Genomic DNA, 17,772 nt, shown 5'->3' with positions numbered 1-17,772 from the left:
TCCTTGTGTGTGAGAGTGACTTTCTGAGTGGCGTGCAGGGCCTTTAGAGTCAGCAAAAGCAATGTCCCCTGAGAACCTCTTATAAAGGAAGCTCCCTTGGCCAGGTCTGTCCTCAGTGGAAATGACACTGTAATGAATTCTTATCAAAGACACACCTACCATGAGTGGGCAATGGCTTTTAAAAGAAAACATGTTCATGGGCTCAGATTTAAATCCCAATTTTGTGGAATACTATGCAGCCATCAAAAGAAATGAAATCTTGGATGCCTGGGTGGCTCAGTGGGTTAAGCCGCTGCCTTCGGCTCAGGTCATGATCTCAGGGTCCTGGGATCGAGTCCCACATCGGGCTCTCTGCTCAGCAGGGAGCCTGCTTCCTCCTCTCTCTCTCTGCCTGCCTCTCTGCCTACTTGTGATCTCTCTCTGTCAAGTAAATAAATAAAATCTTTAAAAAAAAAAAAAAGAAATGAAATCTTGCCATTTGCGATGACGTGTTTGGAACTAGAGGGTATTGTGCTTGGTGAAATAAGTCAATAGGAGAAAGACAACTATCATATGGTCTCCCTGATATGAGGAAGTAGAGATGCAACATGGGGGTTTGGGAGGGTAGGAAAAGAATAAGTGAAACAAGATGAGATTGGGAGGGAGACAAACCATAAGAGACTCCTAATCTCACAAAACAAACTGAGGGTTGCCAGGGGGAGGGCCGTAGGGAGAGGGTGGTGGGGTTATGGACATTGGGGAGGGTATGTGCTATGGTGAGTGCTGTGAAGTGTATAAACCTGGTGATTCACAGACCTGTACCCCTGGGGCTAATAATACATTATATGTTCATAAAAAAATAAAAAATTATTTTAAAAATCCCAATTTGGGGGGCTCAGTTGGTTAAGTGTCTGCCTTTGGCTCAGGACATGATCCCAGAGTCCTGGGATCAAGCCCTGAATCGGGCTCCCTGCTCACTGGGGAGCCTGCTCCTCTCTCTCTCAAATAAATAAATAAAATCTTTTAAAAAATATTAAATAAACCCCAATTCTGCCCTTCAAATTGGGTAACTCTAGGCAAGTTTTTAACCTTTCTGGGCTTCATCTGTGAAATGATGCAATAACACCTACTTCATAAGATTGTATTAGTATTAATAGTATAATGTACATGGTAGGTGCTTAATAAATGGTTTTATCATAGAAATAAGGATGAAAGTCAACAAAAATGTTAAGAGTCATTAATCCACTGCAGTGTTGCACAAACATTAACCCACATGTTGAAACAGTTTCCTGGATCTCATCTCTAGAGATGCAATCCAATACATTGGGATGGGCCCATGAGTGAGCATTTCTATCAAGCTCATGGGTCCTGATACTGCGGCTGCTATCCTTGCCCCTTCTCCTTTTCTAGATGTAACTATGAAGCATGAAGAGACTTCCCCCAGTCGCACAGCAAGCTTTTGTCAGGACCTTGACAACAACACAGGTTTTCTGACGTCACATCCAGAACTCTTCTTGCTATCACTCACTACCTCCCAATGCTAATTCTGGGCTTAAGAACCTAAGTCAAGGAAGCAAACTTCAAAAAATAAAAATAAAAAAATGAACTATAATTCTTACCTTACAAAATTTACTGTTGCAAATAAGATGAACAAGAAAACCACAGCGTGAAAATTTAAATACTTGGTTTCTCCACATCCGATTACAATACCAAAGAAAATATATAATAATTGTTGGAATACAGCTGAAAACATTATTAGGAACCTTGGATGAATGGAAAACAAATCACATTTTAAGCAATGGGTTTTTTAATAGTTGCCTTTTCACATAAAAGTATGTATCACATATCTATCACTCTTGTCTTATTAGCAGAGGTCCTTGCCTCCAAGCACTGTTGCAATCAACATTTAAAAGTATTTTGTTGGAACTAAAATCCACCTGGCTCCATATTCTCCAATACTTTTCATCACACCATGCCCATGGGCTGCCTCTCATAGGAGAACCGTAGGAGCAAGGCAGAAAAATAAAGCTCTCCACCTCTTCCCTGATCGGTGATGTGACAGTTTGCTGAGATTAGCTAGCATCATATCAAACTGTTGGGTCTGGTAAGCCCAGAACCACCTACTTAACCTTGACTTTTCAACATCTGATTGGATCACCTCACTGTCCTCTGCAGAATTTCTTCCTTCATGATTTGCTTGAAAGTCCCTTACCTTGAAAATCTCTCCTGTCTGCTTTTCCATCTACTGAATTCCTAAAAATCTCATAAGGCTAACTCTAATCCCATGTTCTTCATAAAACCATCCTAAGCACTCTCATTGGAAGTGGCCCTCCTTTAAATCCCTACAGTGCCAATTGTCTAGACCACCATGGTTCGTTAAGCAGACAAGTGAATTAGAATCACCCGTATTGCTTTCCATATAGCTATCCACCTGGCCTGTCCCCAGAGTCTTACCGAGCAGACGGTACACAATGGTTCAGGCTTAGAGCTGTTGTGGTACCATGTGGTAATATGCTTGCACCCAGTCAAGGTTTGACTTCTATAAGCAGATTGCCTCCTCTTGGGCCCCTCCACTGGAACTTTCCCTTTCAACTAACTAGGTGAGTGTGCCTGTTCCACAAACCAGCCTCCTCACAGGTGGGTCCCAAGATCTACGTTTGGAAAGCAGCATTAGGAAGCCTCATTTTGGCTTCGGAGGAAAACCATATTCTGTGACACAGCATTACACCCATCAAGCAGATGGTCTGATTCTCTATCTGATTCCCATCTCCTGCTTCATTAGATTCAGAACTCAGAGAAAGGAGGGGTTTGAGGTCCCCCCAGCCCCCAATGCTTAGTTTTCTGAAATTCAGAAATGATGGAATAACTGAGAATACTTTTTCAAATGTCTCCACAGGACCTAAAAAAAAAAAAATCCATACATATAGCAGGATCCCAATAAATATATAATGATTCATACTTACTGGTTTCTCACATAAACACACGCAATCACTTAATAATGAGTGCCTTCTGAGAAGGGGACTTACTTACGTAGCCCCAAACTGAGATACAACATCCAGATCACAGAAGACATTAAGAAAGGATAGGTTGAATAGGTTCAAGGATAAACAATTAAGTGAATACAATGCGTAATGTATAGTGATGCTGACAGACAGCATGACTGAGCTCAGGAAACTGTCCAAATTCAGACAAAAAGTTCTATGAACTGGTTATCCCCAAGGTTCTGGAGTCTAAAAACCAGGTAAGTGTCATATTCACATAGACACAACATTAGAAGAGTTACAGGTGCCAATTTTTTAATTTTGCCAAGAGAAGTTATTTTTAAAAAGATACCATCTTCTATCACTGGGATTTCATAAAAGAAAGAACATTTTAAACACCAAAAAAAGGAGACAGACCATAATTTCAGAACCATGGATAGTCGTCTATTTTTTAAAAAATGAATCTTCCTGGGAAAATTCAGGATTATGGCTTCTTGTTTTAGCATTAGCTTTCGTTTGATCTATGCTGGGCTAAGACTTATGAAGTAATTCTGAAACAATCCTATGAATTAGTACAGCTCTCTGCAGAGCCTAATTTATTTATCTAAGAAGACAGGCCAATGGTTTTCCCTCTATGCAGAGACAGTCACATGACACCTTGCATTACCAAAGTAAGAGTTTGGCTGGTGTGGCATCTTTCTGCTACTTTTCTTCTCCAGCTCTTACCATATTAAGATGCTGCCATTCATAGATGTCATGAAGGAAACAAAGGAATGAGGTATTTTTTAAATTTCTCACAATCCAAAGTAAATTTTTATCAAGAGTTATGTATAAAAAGACCACAGCCTCTGAGCCACACCTACATAATTTGTAACAAAAGAATATCAATCAATGTCAACAATTGTTGGTACCTTAAGTGCTTTCAAATATAACCGGTAATAAAATTCAGAATTAAAAGGCAGAAAAAAGTTACAAAAGGGGTGTCTTATGGATCCAAGAAGGCAGAACCACTTAAGCACAAAACTTCTATGATATCTATACCAAGTACACAATAGGAGACTTACTTAGTAATTATTAACTCAATCCTCGGTTTAAAGCTTAAGGAGTCTAAATTCAGTCCTACAGTGACTAACGCAACCATTCCTGACATTCCCAAAAATTCCACTGGGGAGGAAAAAAAATGAGTAAAATTAGTTGCATTCAAATCTGCACACTGAAGTACTTTATCTTGAGTGAAGAACTGGTGAGAGACTTAAGGGTCACAGTGCTTGGAAAGTTGTTCCAAGGATCGGCCTAATCCTGTAAATCAGGGGTTGGCAAACTTCTTCTGTAAAGGATCATAGAGTAAATATTCGGTCTTTGTGGGCCACACAGCCCCAGTCACCACAATGGAACTCAACCATCGTAGCAGAACAACAGCCACAGATAGCCTGCTAACAAATGTGTGTATATTAAATAATAGACACTAAGAGCTGAAGCGCTTTGGAGCAGGGCAGAGCTGGCTGCTCTGGGAATGTGACCTACCTTTTCTCTCTTAGCATCCCTGCATCTGTAAAATGGGTGTAAAATAATAATGCTCCACAGTTGTTGTGCAGATTCAACTAAATAACATGAAAAGTGCTTGGCACACTTTTAAATCAATGACTGTGTGATAGTCACTATTACTATGCTTTTATACATTCACTTTATACAGTCACTATTTACTAAGCCATTGCTTAGTAAATTAATACTGTTTTTTTAAACTTTATTTTTTTCAATATTTTCCATATTTATTTTATTATGCCTTTGGTTTATCTAATCACTTAAGTCTACTTTTGATTTAGTTTTACCTATGTATCTACCTGAATTTAATATAAATAACCAAGGACAGTAAAACCAGGAGTGCTGGGAACTATGAGGATAGGGAAACTGTCTTTTGAAATCTTATTTCCACTTTCCTATAATTAGTATTACTGGATTTTAAAGCTTATCGATAGTCTTTCTCAGTAACAGACAGTACTTAGAGACAACATCTGCTATGAGGAAACCAGTAAATAACTTCATTTTAGAAATGATGTCATCCTATTTAGTATAATCCCAATGTTATAGGGTTGCATGGTATGAAGGTATACATTAACATATTTGTGTATGTTTATATGTATTTTTTTAAAGGCTGAGGACATACACCAAAACATGTCCATGGTCTAATTTATAACACTGGTATGTAGGTGATTTTTTTTCTTCTTTAATTTTTCAGAATATTTCCAAAATTCTATCATCAGTATGTATTCCTTTTATAATTAGACAAGGTTTTTACAAAATTATAAGTGCCGTTCTATTCAATTGTATTTTAAATGTTCTGAAGGGGAAAAAGTCATGGACCATTTAATAAAGGAAGTATTTTTCATCTTGGCAAAGCTGAGTAGTTAAAAATACTTGTATAGTTGTTCTGACTCAGTGGGGAAAACCATCACAGAAAGTCGATGCTGCAGACTAGTGGCTCCCTCAGCCTTTGTCTCTCTCTTCCTCTCTCTGGTGTAGAAAAAGTGAAGGTTCTCCTCATAAAATCAAAGGGATTTTTTTCCCTAAAATCAACAGGATTGATGACGGGATGTTTTCTAACTAAAATATATTTGGAAAATGATGGAAGTTTGACATTTGTCACCCAGACCAACGATGATAGTGAAGAGACGGTGGAGCCATCAGCACTGACATGAGGAGGAGGGGGAGGCACTGTTTGTAGGAGTTTTAAAACAATAAAACTAATGAAAAGTTTTCTGCTCTTCATTATCTCCATTCCCCAGAAATTCTGAATCACGTCGACAAAATATTCGTCTCGCTTCTAGAAGCAAGAGGTATACCTCTGGCCTACACTATTATAAAACCCACTGTGTCTCATGAATCATACATTGACTCTTCAAGTGCCTTTTGTCCCTCAATCAAATTTTCTTCCATGGGCTGATACGTTAATATTTCCAACTGTACGACCTGGCAACCGAACAATGTTCCTGAAGCCTTGTGTCCTTTGTGAGGCAATGTCTGTGCTATTTTTGTTTTGTTTCATGAAAAAGAGTGAATGTGCTAGTACAAGTGATTTCTTGAGGTCCAGATTTCATGATTTGAACACAATTGAGACAAAAAAGGAAATTACTGCATGTACTCAAAGAGGTGATGCTCTAACTTTAATCAGATGTTCTCTGGACTTAAGCCAGTTGGCTGAGTGTTCCTTAGTGAGGGAAGAAAACAGAATTAGGCAACATAACAGAAATGTAACATTAGAGAATGTGTGAATTTGAATTTTATCTATGTTTGACAATGGAATTTCTGGCAATGGAACTTCTCCTGATAACATGTCTATTACTGACTTCTGCTGCCAGGAACTTATTAAATATAAGAGTAAAGGACTGCCCGAAGTGTTTCTGTAATTCCTGAAGCAGAGGAAAATGCAACGGAGGAGAGAGGACTATCCGTTTCTGGGGCTGCTGGAACAGAGTACCACAAACTATCTTAAACAGCATGAATTATATTGTCTCAGAGTTCTGGAGGCTAGAGGTCCAACATCAAGGCTCAGCACTGATTCCCTCTGGGACTAAAAGGAAGGATCTGTTCCAGGCTTTCCAACCACTGACTGGAAGCACCTTCATCTTTTAGAAGGAAAGTGGAAAGGAACCAACATTTGTTGGCTGCCCTAACTTGAGTCCAGTGGCGAGCTGGTAAATGTTAAAATCAGCTCTCTGGAGGTAAAAAAAAGAATAAAAATAATAATAATAAAAAAATCAATCAATCCCTGCTGGGTAACGTCTGCCAATTTCCATGGTGTAAATGCTCCCAATAGGGCCAATTTCAAATAATGCCGCCTGCACAGAGTTCTGAAGACATATGTGCCATCAGCTCCTGCAAGGAGGTAAGTTCTATCTCCAGCACATCAGCATGAGCAAGTCACCTAACACACATTATCTCGCTGGTGCCAGCAATAACCCTATAAATTAGGTGTCTCTATACCACTTTTATAGATGAGGAAACTAGCTAAAGCTTAGAGAGGGTGAGTAAAATCCCAAGGTCTCAACAAGGGAATAAACTGTGAAGTTTGAATTCAAGTTTGAATAAACTGTGAGGTTTGAATTCAAGTTTGCCTAACTCCAAAGCTCTTCAAGAACTCGTATCAGTTTATTCGACCCACATGTGTTAAATTACTTTCAGGCACATGGGGAGCACTGGGTCCGGCTGGGAGGGGGACACACAGAGACAGGAATAAATAAAAAGTTGAATAAAAGACAGCCTCCACGCCTCAAGAAACTCGTGATCTAGTGGAAGAAATGGAAATATTAATTTTTAAATTTTTCTCTTCAGATATTTAAGGCATCCATAAAGGTTCACGGGGAGAAAGAAGAGAGGAAGGAAGAATGGGAGGGAGGGAGGAAAAAGAAAGAAGAAGGAAATGACCCTTCAGTGAAGGCTTTCTCTAATTTTACTGATTGGGGCACTAAGCAGCTCCTGGGTGGCCACTTACCTACAGAGGAAGTAGACCCTTCAGTGAAGGCTTTCTCTAATTTTACTGATTGGGGCACTAAGCAGCTCCTGGGTGGCCACTTACCTACAGAGGAAGTAGCACTTTTAGGTGACGGGAGGTGACAGGAGGAGTAATTAAGCTCTTGATATCTGAGGTCTTTCCCAGATGGAAGTGGCTCTACTGTGTGGTGTGAGAGCAGAAGCAAGATCTGACTGTCCCGGTCTAGTTACTACAGCTCTTGGGGACTAGCTACCTCCTTCAGGCCAGTAAAAACGTTAACTGCCCATCTCACTAGACGAAACCAACAAATGATCATCGCCGGGCTAGCAGTGCTAGGCTCTCCGCTTCCTGCGATTATTCCACTCCCTGCTTCTCTTCCAGACACAGGTATGCCTGATTTCTCCCTCTCTTTCCCTGCCTCCTAGCTGCTGGTAAAGGCTGCCGTTCCTACAGTCTCCTCAGTCTGGTACCCACTGAATGAAAGACGGTTGGGTTGGAAAGACTTCAGGAGCGTCTCACCCAGCAAACTCATTTTAGAAATGGGCTGCTAAGGGTCAGGACAGGAATCAGCACTGAGCTCTTGCAGGGGATTTCTGGTGATTAAATGAAAGTTCAAGTGGTGCCTGGGTGGCTCAGTGGGTTAAACCTCTGCCTTTGGCTCAGGTCATGATCTCACGGTCCTGAGATCAAGTCCCGCATTGGGCTTTCTGCTCAGTGGGGAGTCTGCTTTCCCCTCTCTCTCTGCCTGCCTCTCTGCCTCCTTGTGATCTCTGTCAAATAAATAAATAAAAATCTTCGGGGGGAAAAAAAAAGTAAGGTCAAAAGGTGGGGCTCAAAAAGAATAACAGAGTATTTACATGGAGAAGAAATACAGAGGGAAGGGATGTGGACTTGGAATTAAGGGGACCTTAGGAGAGACCGGGAAAGAGCTAGAAGTGGCAGAAGGATAATAGGACAAGATGCACAGAAAGGCTATCACAGGAGGAAGCAAACGAGAAGAAGCAACTGGATTCAAGATCACTGAAAACCAAAGATATGGGGCGCCTGGGTGGCCCAGTGGGTTAGGCCTCTGCCTTCAGCTCAGGTCATGATCCCAGGGTCCTGAGATGGAGCCCCGCATCGGGCTCTCAGTTCAGCAAGGAGCCTGCCTCCCCCACTCTCTCTGCCTGCCTCTCTGCCTACTTGTGATCTCTGTCTGTCAAATAAATAAATAAAACCTTTAAACAAACAAACAAACAAACAAAGATACATAGAATTCCCTTTAAGGACAGCAGTTTTTGTATCTGCTTCTGCCTTACCAATGTAGAAAGTCATGTACACCATTGAAATGCAAAGAATGACACTGGTAAGTATATTGCTAAATAGGTCAGTCAGTATAAACTGAATGATCCTTGCACACGAATATCCACATATTATGCTTCCCAAGATGTCCAAGCAGAGGCTCAAGATTATTTGTAACTCTGGAAAAAGAAAATAAAAAAAGGAAGTTGAACTATAGTTTTCATTTCTCTCACTGATGGCATTTGTGTCTATACACTTTGGTTTGCTTTTGAGATTTTGAATGGGACCTTGTTCTTCAGCAAGTGGAAGCTTCCCATGAAAGCCTGGCAAAACAGACACTCTGGGGTGTATTTCCCTTACAGTCAGTTGCTGGAGATTTGCCTCTCTGGGGACAGCAGACTGGAATGTCCTCAGAAGCCAGGCAGGGAAGCATAGATGTGAAAAGCCTGTGACAAACTGGGGAGTGAATGTCTGACCAAAGGACATCCGAATTCATATTTTTTACAAACTGTGTTAGGGCCAAGCAAATCATGTCCAGAGTCCCCATTAACCTGCTGTCTATTTCTGACCCCTGCCCCCAGCCCAGGGGCATTTGGGAAATGGAGAAGAGGAATTTTCCATAGTCACAATAAATGAGGGCAACAGTGGCAGGAGTGAGCAGGTTTCAGGCAATGCCAAGGGTAGTCCTAAATAACAGACTGTCCCACCCCAAACACCTGTAGCTCCCCATTGAGAAGCCCTACAAGGCCCTTTTATCACCAATAGTCTTCCTCCTTTTAGCACCTCTGTCCTAAAACTATCACACCGATCAGGAGTTCACCTTTTCCCTTTTCATGCTGTGATTTCCCTGCCTGCTTTCTTTTCTAGCAGAACCACATCTGGAAACCTAGCAAAGCAGCGTGCTCCATATCCCAGTGAACTTCAACCACAAGAATCTAGTATGGCTTCTAGGACCTGACTCTGCAGTGCTGCCAGAAACATTCTGCCTTCGCCCGCAGGCTCAAAGTCAGGATCAGGTAAATTCTTAATATCTGCTTACTGAGATCCGGATTGATCCAGGCAAGAAGTTACTCTGAGCCAGATGATGTGTGTGCCTGTGTGTGTCTGGGTGTGAAGGAAAGAGATGAAATGGATTTCTTTAACATACTTTCCCCCTTACTGTCCAAGAAAACACATATATGGTAATTATTTTCTTGTTATCTGATATGCTATTTTGATTGGTCCAAAAGTAAAGTATAGAGAAAGTAGTAAAGTTAAGACATCTTGAATGTTTTATTTTATTTTAATTTTTTTAAGATTTTTTTATTTATTTAAGTAATCTGTACACCCAACATGGGTCTCGAACCCATTACCCTGAGATAGAGAGTCACATGCCCTCTGGTCAAACCAGACAGGTGCCCTTTAATATATTTTAATTTCAGTGTGAACTGAAATGTATCATACAAGAATGATTCTAGAAAATAAGACAAAAAAGATGCTCCTACCTGTAAATACAGCCACGTGGAGACTGTTGCTCCGAAATACTCCAAAACAAATGGATGTGAAGCCACAAATGATCATTGATTCTCCTCTTATGATATCAGTATACATTTTGGAAATACCTGGAAAGGGAAATAAAAAATATAATTTAATTTGGTACATGAAAATGATGCTCTTGCACAAGAAACACAAAAATAGAAGAGAAGGAATATGTCAGACAAAAAACAAAAAAGCCATGACTGGGATGGTTCTGTGAGACAATCACAGTCATCTTTTTTTAAAAAAAGATTTTATTTATTTATTTGACACAGAGAGAGAAATCACAAGTAGGCAGAGAGGCAGGCGGGTTGAGGGGGGAAGCAGACTCCCCATAGAGCAGAGAGCCCAATGTGGGGCTTGATCCCAGGATCCTGGGATCATGATCTGAGCCCAAATCAGAGGCTTAACCCACTGAGCCACCCAGGTGCCCCACAATCACCATTTTTAATCTCTCCAATGATAAAGGAACAGGACAAGAGCATTCTTTGAAGTGTCCACGTCCTCAAACCATGCTTGAGTTTTGGAATGAGACAGAGCACTTCTCAGGACACAATATTTAGCTTGAATAAGCATGAATAGACTCCACAAAAATCACATTTTAGAAATAAGTACAGGGGTGCCTGTACTTATCCTTCTGAGGTGGCTTCTTTGGTTGAGTGTCCAATCTTGATTTTGGCTCAGATCGTGATCTCAGGGTTGTGAGATCAAGCGCTGCATCAGGCTCCACATTGGGTATGGAGCCTGCTTAAGATTCTCTCTCTCCCTCTGCCCTTCCCTCCTCCCCTGGTGTACACGTACACGCGCGCTCGTGCACACACACACACACACACACTTTCTCTCTCTCTCTCAAATAATAAAAGGAAAAAGGAAAGAAGGATGACCCAGCAATTCTACTCATAGACATATGCCCAAGAGAACTGAAAACCCAAGTCCACACAAAAATTTGTACACGAATGTTCATAGCAGCATTATTCATAATAATCAATTGAATTATTCATCCACAGAAAAGAATGAAGTACTAACTGATACATATTACAACATGGATGAACTTTGAAAGCATTATACAGAGTGAAAGAAGCCAAACATGGAAACCATGTTGTATGGTTTGATGTGTATGAAATGTCCAGAATAGGCAAATCCATAGACAGAAAACAGACTCAGGGTTGCTAAGGGTTTGGGCAAATGGAAGAATGAGAAGTGATTGCTAATGGGTAGGAGATTTCTTTTGGGGTGATAAAAATGTTCTAAAATTATATAGTGATGATGGTTGTATAACTCTGCAAATATAGACCACTGAAACCTACAGTTTAAATATTTTTAAAATTTTTTCTTTTTAAGTAGGCTCCACAGCCAATAACGGGACTTGAACTCATGACCCTGAGGATCAAGAATCGCGGGCCCTACTGACTGAGCTAGCCACACGCCCTTGTAGTTTAAAAGGATGAATTTTATGGTATGTGGATTATATTTCAATAAAGCTGTTAATAAAAATTAAATACAAAATCTTACTGGTACTTAGCATTCACAAACATCTTAGTGTAATGGTAAATATAATCTAATTAATTGCTCTGTGATATACAGACAGAGGATGAGAGTGACTGGCACTTGTTCAACTGGTATCCCTCTTCTGATGTTGGTAAAAATACTGGTTTTATCCAGGGTGACAATGTGTCCTGTTAAATGACCACTTTTCCTCATAGCCTAGGCTTCTAAGAGTGCCCACTGAGATAAAAATAAGGGGAAGTCACCAACTGGTACTTCAAGAAAATTTCTTGGAGGGAGAGGTGACTTGATTGAAAAGAGCATCTTTTTGTCCCTTGTTCTTCTTCCTCTTCTTCCCTGAAATGTGGAATGTGATGGCCGGAATTTTAATCACCAACTTGTGATCCCGAGAGTGGAAACCATTCACAAAGAATGGGGGAGCAGATAAATCTACCCCACATTTTGCTTTAAATGTCATCTTTTAAAGCAATTTAAAATAAGAAAAAAGTCATATTTTCCCATATGTTGCCAATTACAGTACTTCCTATTGCTTTGTGTAGATCCAAATTTCCATTTGATGCCAGTTTCTCTCTGCCTAACTTCCTTTAACATTTTTTTTTTTTTAAATAGCACAGGGCTACTGGTGGTAAATTCTTTCAACTTTAATATGTTTAAGAAAGATATTCTTTGCTTTTGAAAGGTATTCTCATTGAGAATTCCTAGCTTTTCTTTTGGTACTTTAACAATGTCGCTCCACCATCTTTTGGCTTGCATTGTTTCCGAAAAGAAGTTATTATTTTTGTTCCTCTGCATATAGTGTGTCTCTTTTCCCTCCTCTGGCTGTCTTTAAGATATTCTCTTAATCATTGCTTTCTAGGAACTTGATTTTTACATGCCATGATGTAGTTTTTTGTTTCTTGGGCTCATGGTATGTTGAGCTTCTTGAAATCTGTGGCTATAAAATCTTCATCAAGTTTAGAAAATTTTCATTCATTATATCTTCAAATATTTTTCCTTTCTTCCTGTCTCCTCTCTTTGGGGGGACTTGGATATTAAGCCACATGAAGTTGTCCCACAGGTGCTCACGGATGTTCTATTCCCTTCTCTTAGTCTTTCTCTCTGTGTGCTTCATTTGGGTAGTTTCTACTGCTGAGAGGATTAAGTTCTACCCCAGCATTAATCTTTCCTCTAATTTTTTGAACATATAGAATACAGTTACAATAACTGCTTTAAGGTTTTTGTCTACTAATTCTACCGCCTGCCTCACTACTCCCTCTACTTACTCTTTTTGTACGCTTTATGGGTTATATTTCCCTGCTTCTTTAATACCACCAAGAAGATATGACTGGCCATTGACCCGTGACTTGGTCCTGCATGACTGAAGGCCCTTCAGCCCCTCCCCTGTCCCTGGAATGTGAGTTCCACTTGCCTTTCCTGTTCCCAGAGGTTGCTCCAAGGACAGAACCTTGAGATAGTGATGTGGTGTTCAGAACACCCGTACCGTGTACGTGACTGGACCCAGGGAACTTCTCTAGATAAACTTTCCAGATTTGGTGGGCAGGTGCAGGGATGTTTCACCTTAGCCCAAGCTAAGCCATGTATGTAAGTTTCTTTTGCTTACAAAAACTGTCAACTACTAACCTGCAGTGACCTGCCTCTTGCTTTAGTCTCTCCCTGCCCTCCACGTATGCGAGTCAGTTTCAAATCACACCCAGGAAACTCCCAGGAGGGCTGCTAACCAGTTTTCAGCTTACTACCTGTTGCTAGCTTTCACTGTGACAGAAGGCACAAAAATACTGGTTAAAGAGGTGTAGAAACTATTAGCACATTTGGTTTAGTTGGTCAAGAAATCCTTTCATCCTTCATCAAATTCAGTGAGTCAACCAGGAATAGGTAAAATATGAGGTCTGAAGTATGAAGATTTTTTTTAAAAGACTGTATTTACTTGAGAGAGAAAAAGCACGAGCAGGAAGAGGGTGAGGAAGAAGGCTCCCTGCTTAGCCCTGATCTGAGGCTGGATCCCAGAACCCTGGGATCATGACCTGAGCAGAGATCAAGACACTTAATTGGTTGAGCCACCCACATGCCCCAGTATGAAGCTTTGACCTTGACTTACAGTGTTTAATAGCAAAATACCATAAGAATTACTTCCCCATTCTTTATTGGCTTAATGTGGAACTAACTTATGTTCTCTAATTCATTGTGAAATTTGGATAAGGAAAGAATAAGACAAAAACCACGTACAATTTCACAACTCAGATACAACCTTAATGTTGAGGTCTTTTTCTAAGCTTATAAACTTTTTCCTCAATTGAGATCATACTAAAACTTAACACATTACTCCTTTATAAGGACGTATTCCAGATTTGTTTTAAAGCAAAAATTTCAGCCCAGTACATACTTTTCAAACAGGTAATAAATAGACAAGTTCCTTTTCTTTTTTTTTCTTTTCTTTTTAAGATTTAATTAATTTATTTGACAGAGAGAGAGACAGGGAGAGAGGGAACACAAGCAGGGGAAGTGGGTGAGGGAGAAGCAGGCTTCCCGCTGAGCAAGGAACCCGATGCAGGACACCATCCCAAGACCCTGGGATCATGACCTAAGCCAAAGGCAGATCCCACGCCCAATGACTGAGCTACCCAGGTGCCCCGACAAGTTCCTTTTCTCTTGCATGTGAACACCCACTACTTTTTGCAGTGGCTCAGGCCATTGAAACTGCAGAGTTTACACGGCACAAGGGCACCACATCAAAAGAAGCACTATTCAAGTGCTTATAGGAACTATAGTTTTGTGTATTATGATAATTTTAGGCATGTGGCAAAACTATCTTTCCTTTAAAAAATTAATGTATTACGACAGTTAGAAATGAACTGTTTTTGAAGAAAGGACCATTTATCTAATTCACACATAGAGCCTAAATGATGACTCTGTGAATACCATAAAGAAGAATGATATCCCCCCTAAAAATGAGCCAAAATTTGTTTTACAAGGAAAAAATGTTATTGGATCCAGAATCCACATACCACCTTGAACATTACTGACATAAAGAAATATCAACTAAGAGCTAAATAGCGTCATTAGTTTTCTTTTAAAGAAATAGAAAACTTTCCATTATACTTCTTTTTTGAAAAAAACTGAATATTGAAACTGCAATAAATAATGTTATAAATAATGTTATTATAGTCACTTACAGTCATGAGATTTCAGAAAAAGGAGCAGGAAAAAAATGAGAGGAATAAAACAGCTGGCAAATACAAATGGCTAAATGAGAAAGGCAGATGAAGGAAAAATAGGGGAAAACTGTACTTTTAAAAAGAGAGAGAGAGAAAGAAAAAAGAGTGAGAGAAAAAAGAGAGAGACAGGATGAGACTTTGAGAAGTCTGATAATTTAGGATATCACTACCAAAAGTGTCTTAAAACTTATGTTTTCCCAACTGTACATATAAATGGGTATCAAATTGGGAATCCCACTTGTGGGCAAGGTTGGAGGTTTGCCATTCCAGTCATAAGGCAATATATAATATATTTCCACTCAATATAAATACCTTAAAATTGGTTAGGAAAATATTTTCAAGTCAAAAACAGAAACCATAGCATCTAATCATTTCATGGTTTTTACTGCTGTGTTAATAAAACATGACAACAGGGGGATGTTTCAGAGTAAAATCATCTTTTACCAAATAAGAGGGAAGTACTGCAGGACTTGAAACCCTCTTGGGAATAAGCTATTATTGAACATGTTTTTGCCCAACTATGTTCCTTCCCATTTCTTTTAAATAAACTATGCCCCCTTCCACTACCTGCTTTAAAGTTAGCTAGTTCAAAAGGAGACTGTTCTTCCTTCTCTTTATTTTGTTCCTTTTTTTCTTCTTTTTTCCTCTTCCTTTTCCTCTCCATCTCCTTCTTCCGGTGTATATATTTTTTAAATTTTTTGTGTGGTTTTAAATCTTTAAATTTTACTTGTTAAATTACATTGCAATATTGGTTTCTGGAGTAGAATTCAGTGGTTCATCACTTACCTGCCACTCAGTGCTCATCACAAGTGCCCTGCTTTGTACCCTTTACCCATCTATCCCAACCCCCCACCTAACTCCCTCCATCACCCCAGGTTGTTCTGTATTGTTAAGCGTCTCTTGTGTTTATTTCCCTCTCTCCCTTCCCCCCCATTCCCATGTATTCATTTGTTTCCTTTCTGAAATTCCACATATGAGTTGGCTCATACTGTATTTGTCTTTCTCTGACTGACTTATTCCACTTAGCATAATACACTCTCGTTCCATCACATTGTCACAAATGGCAAAATTTCATTCTTTTTGGTGGCTGAATGATATTCCATTGTGTATATATACTATATTTTCTTTATCCATTCATCAGTCAGTGGACATCTGGGCTCTCTCAATAATTTGGCTATTGTTGATGATATTGCTATAAAATGCACGGTGCATGTACACTTTTGAATCAGCATTTTTACATCCTTTGGATAAATATTTAGCAGTGCAATTGCTGCATCTAGGGTAGTTCTATTTCCAGCCTTTTGAGGAACCTCCATACTGTTTTCCGGAGTGCCAGTTTGCATTCCCACTAACAATGTAAGGACGTTCCCCTTTCTCCACATCCTCTTCAACACCTGTTGCTTCTTGTATTGTTAATTTTAGACATTCTGACAGGTGCGAGGTGGTATCTCATTGTGGTTTTGATTTTTATTTCCCTGATGATGAGTGATATGGAGCATTTTTCATGTGCCTGTTAACCATCTGGATGTCTTCCTAGGAAAAATGTCTGTTCAGGGGTGCCTGGGTAGCTCAGTGGGTTAAAGTCTCTGCCTTGCACTCAGGTTATGATCTCAGGGTCCTAGGATCGAGCCCCGCTTTGGGCTCTCTGCTTGGCGGGGAGCCTGCTTCCTGTCTCTCTCTCTGCCTGCCTCTCTGCCTACTTGTGATCTCTGTCTGTCAAAGAAAGAAAGAAAGATGTCTGTTCATGTCTTCTGCCTATTTCTTGACTGGATTTTTTGGGTTTTGGCTGTTGAGTTCTTAACAGACTTTGGATACTAACCCTTATCAGATAAGTCATTTGCAAATATCTTCTCCCATTCCAAAGGTTGCCTTTTGTTGGTTGTTTCCTTCACTGTGCAGAAACTTTTTATCTTGATGAGGTCCTAATAGTTCATTTTTGCTTTTGTTTCCCTTCTCTGGTGATGTGTCTAGGAAGACATTGCTATGGCCAAAGTCAAAGAGGTTTCTGCCTGTGTTTTCTTCTAGAATCTTGAAGGTTTCTTGTCTCATATTTAAATCTTTCATCTATTTTGAAGTTATTTTTGTATATGGTATAAAAAAGTGGTCCAGTTTTGTTCTTTTGCTTGTTGCTGTCCAGTTTTTCCCAACACCATTTGTTGAAGAGACTGTCTTTTATCCATTGTATATTCTTTCCTACTTAGTTGAGGATTAGTTGACCACATAGTCGTGGGTCCATTTCTGGGCTCTCTATTCTGTTCCATTGATTTATGTGTCTGTTTTTATGCTGGTACCATACTGTCTTAATGGTTATAGCTTTGTAATAAATCTTGAAATCTGGAATTGTGATGCTTCCGGTTTTGTTTTTCTTTTTCAGGATGCTATTCCGGGTCTTTTGTGGTTCCATACAAATTTTAGACTGTTTATTCTAACTCTGTGAAAAGTGCTGGTGTTATTTTGATCAGGATTGCATTAAATGTGTAGCTTGCTTTGGGAAGTATAGACATTTTAACAATGTTTGTTCTTCCAGTCCATGAGCATGGAATGCTTTTCCATTTCTTAGTGTCCTCTTCAATTACTTTCTTAAGTGTTTTATAGTTTTCAGAGTACAGATCTTTTACTTCTTTGGTTAGGTGTATTCCTAGTTATCTTATTGTTTTGGTGCAATTGCAAATGGGATCAATTCCTTGATTTCTTTTTCTGCTGCTTCCTTATTGGTAAATAGAAATACAACAGATTTCTGCACATTGATTTTATATCCTGCTATTTCACTGAATTCATGTATTAGTTCTCGCAACTTTTTGGTGGAGTC

At 39.7% G+C, this 17,772-nt stretch overlaps 1 protein-coding gene across 5 annotated transcripts in view; it reads right to left on the bottom strand.

Moving 5' to 3' along the window:
• The window catches only part of SLC9C2 (solute carrier family 9 member C2 (putative)), a 104,522-nt gene that overhangs the window by 76,042 nt on the left and 10,708 nt on the right, over window positions 1-17,772 (bottom strand). For all 5 annotated transcript variants that reach the window (XM_032318250.1, XM_032318254.1, XM_032318252.1 and 2 more), the window contains exons 6-9: window positions 10,215-10,331; window positions 8,748-8,909; window positions 4,025-4,124; window positions 1,599-1,742 (exon numbers count right to left, since the gene is read on the bottom strand). In XM_032318250.1, coding sequence (XP_032174141.1) covers window positions 1,599-1,742; window positions 4,025-4,124; window positions 8,748-8,909; window positions 10,215-10,331 — 523 coding nt within the window. The remainder of the gene's footprint in view (window positions 1-1,598; window positions 1,743-4,024; window positions 4,125-8,747; window positions 8,910-10,214; window positions 10,332-17,772) is intronic.

This window comes from Mustela erminea, chromosome 17, assembly GCF_009829155.1.
Source record: "Mustela erminea isolate mMusErm1 chromosome 17, mMusErm1.Pri, whole genome shotgun sequence".
NCBI lineage: Eukaryota > Metazoa > Chordata > Mammalia > Carnivora > Mustelidae > Mustela > Mustela erminea.
This window is presented reverse-complemented; position numbering and strand designations above follow the sequence as displayed.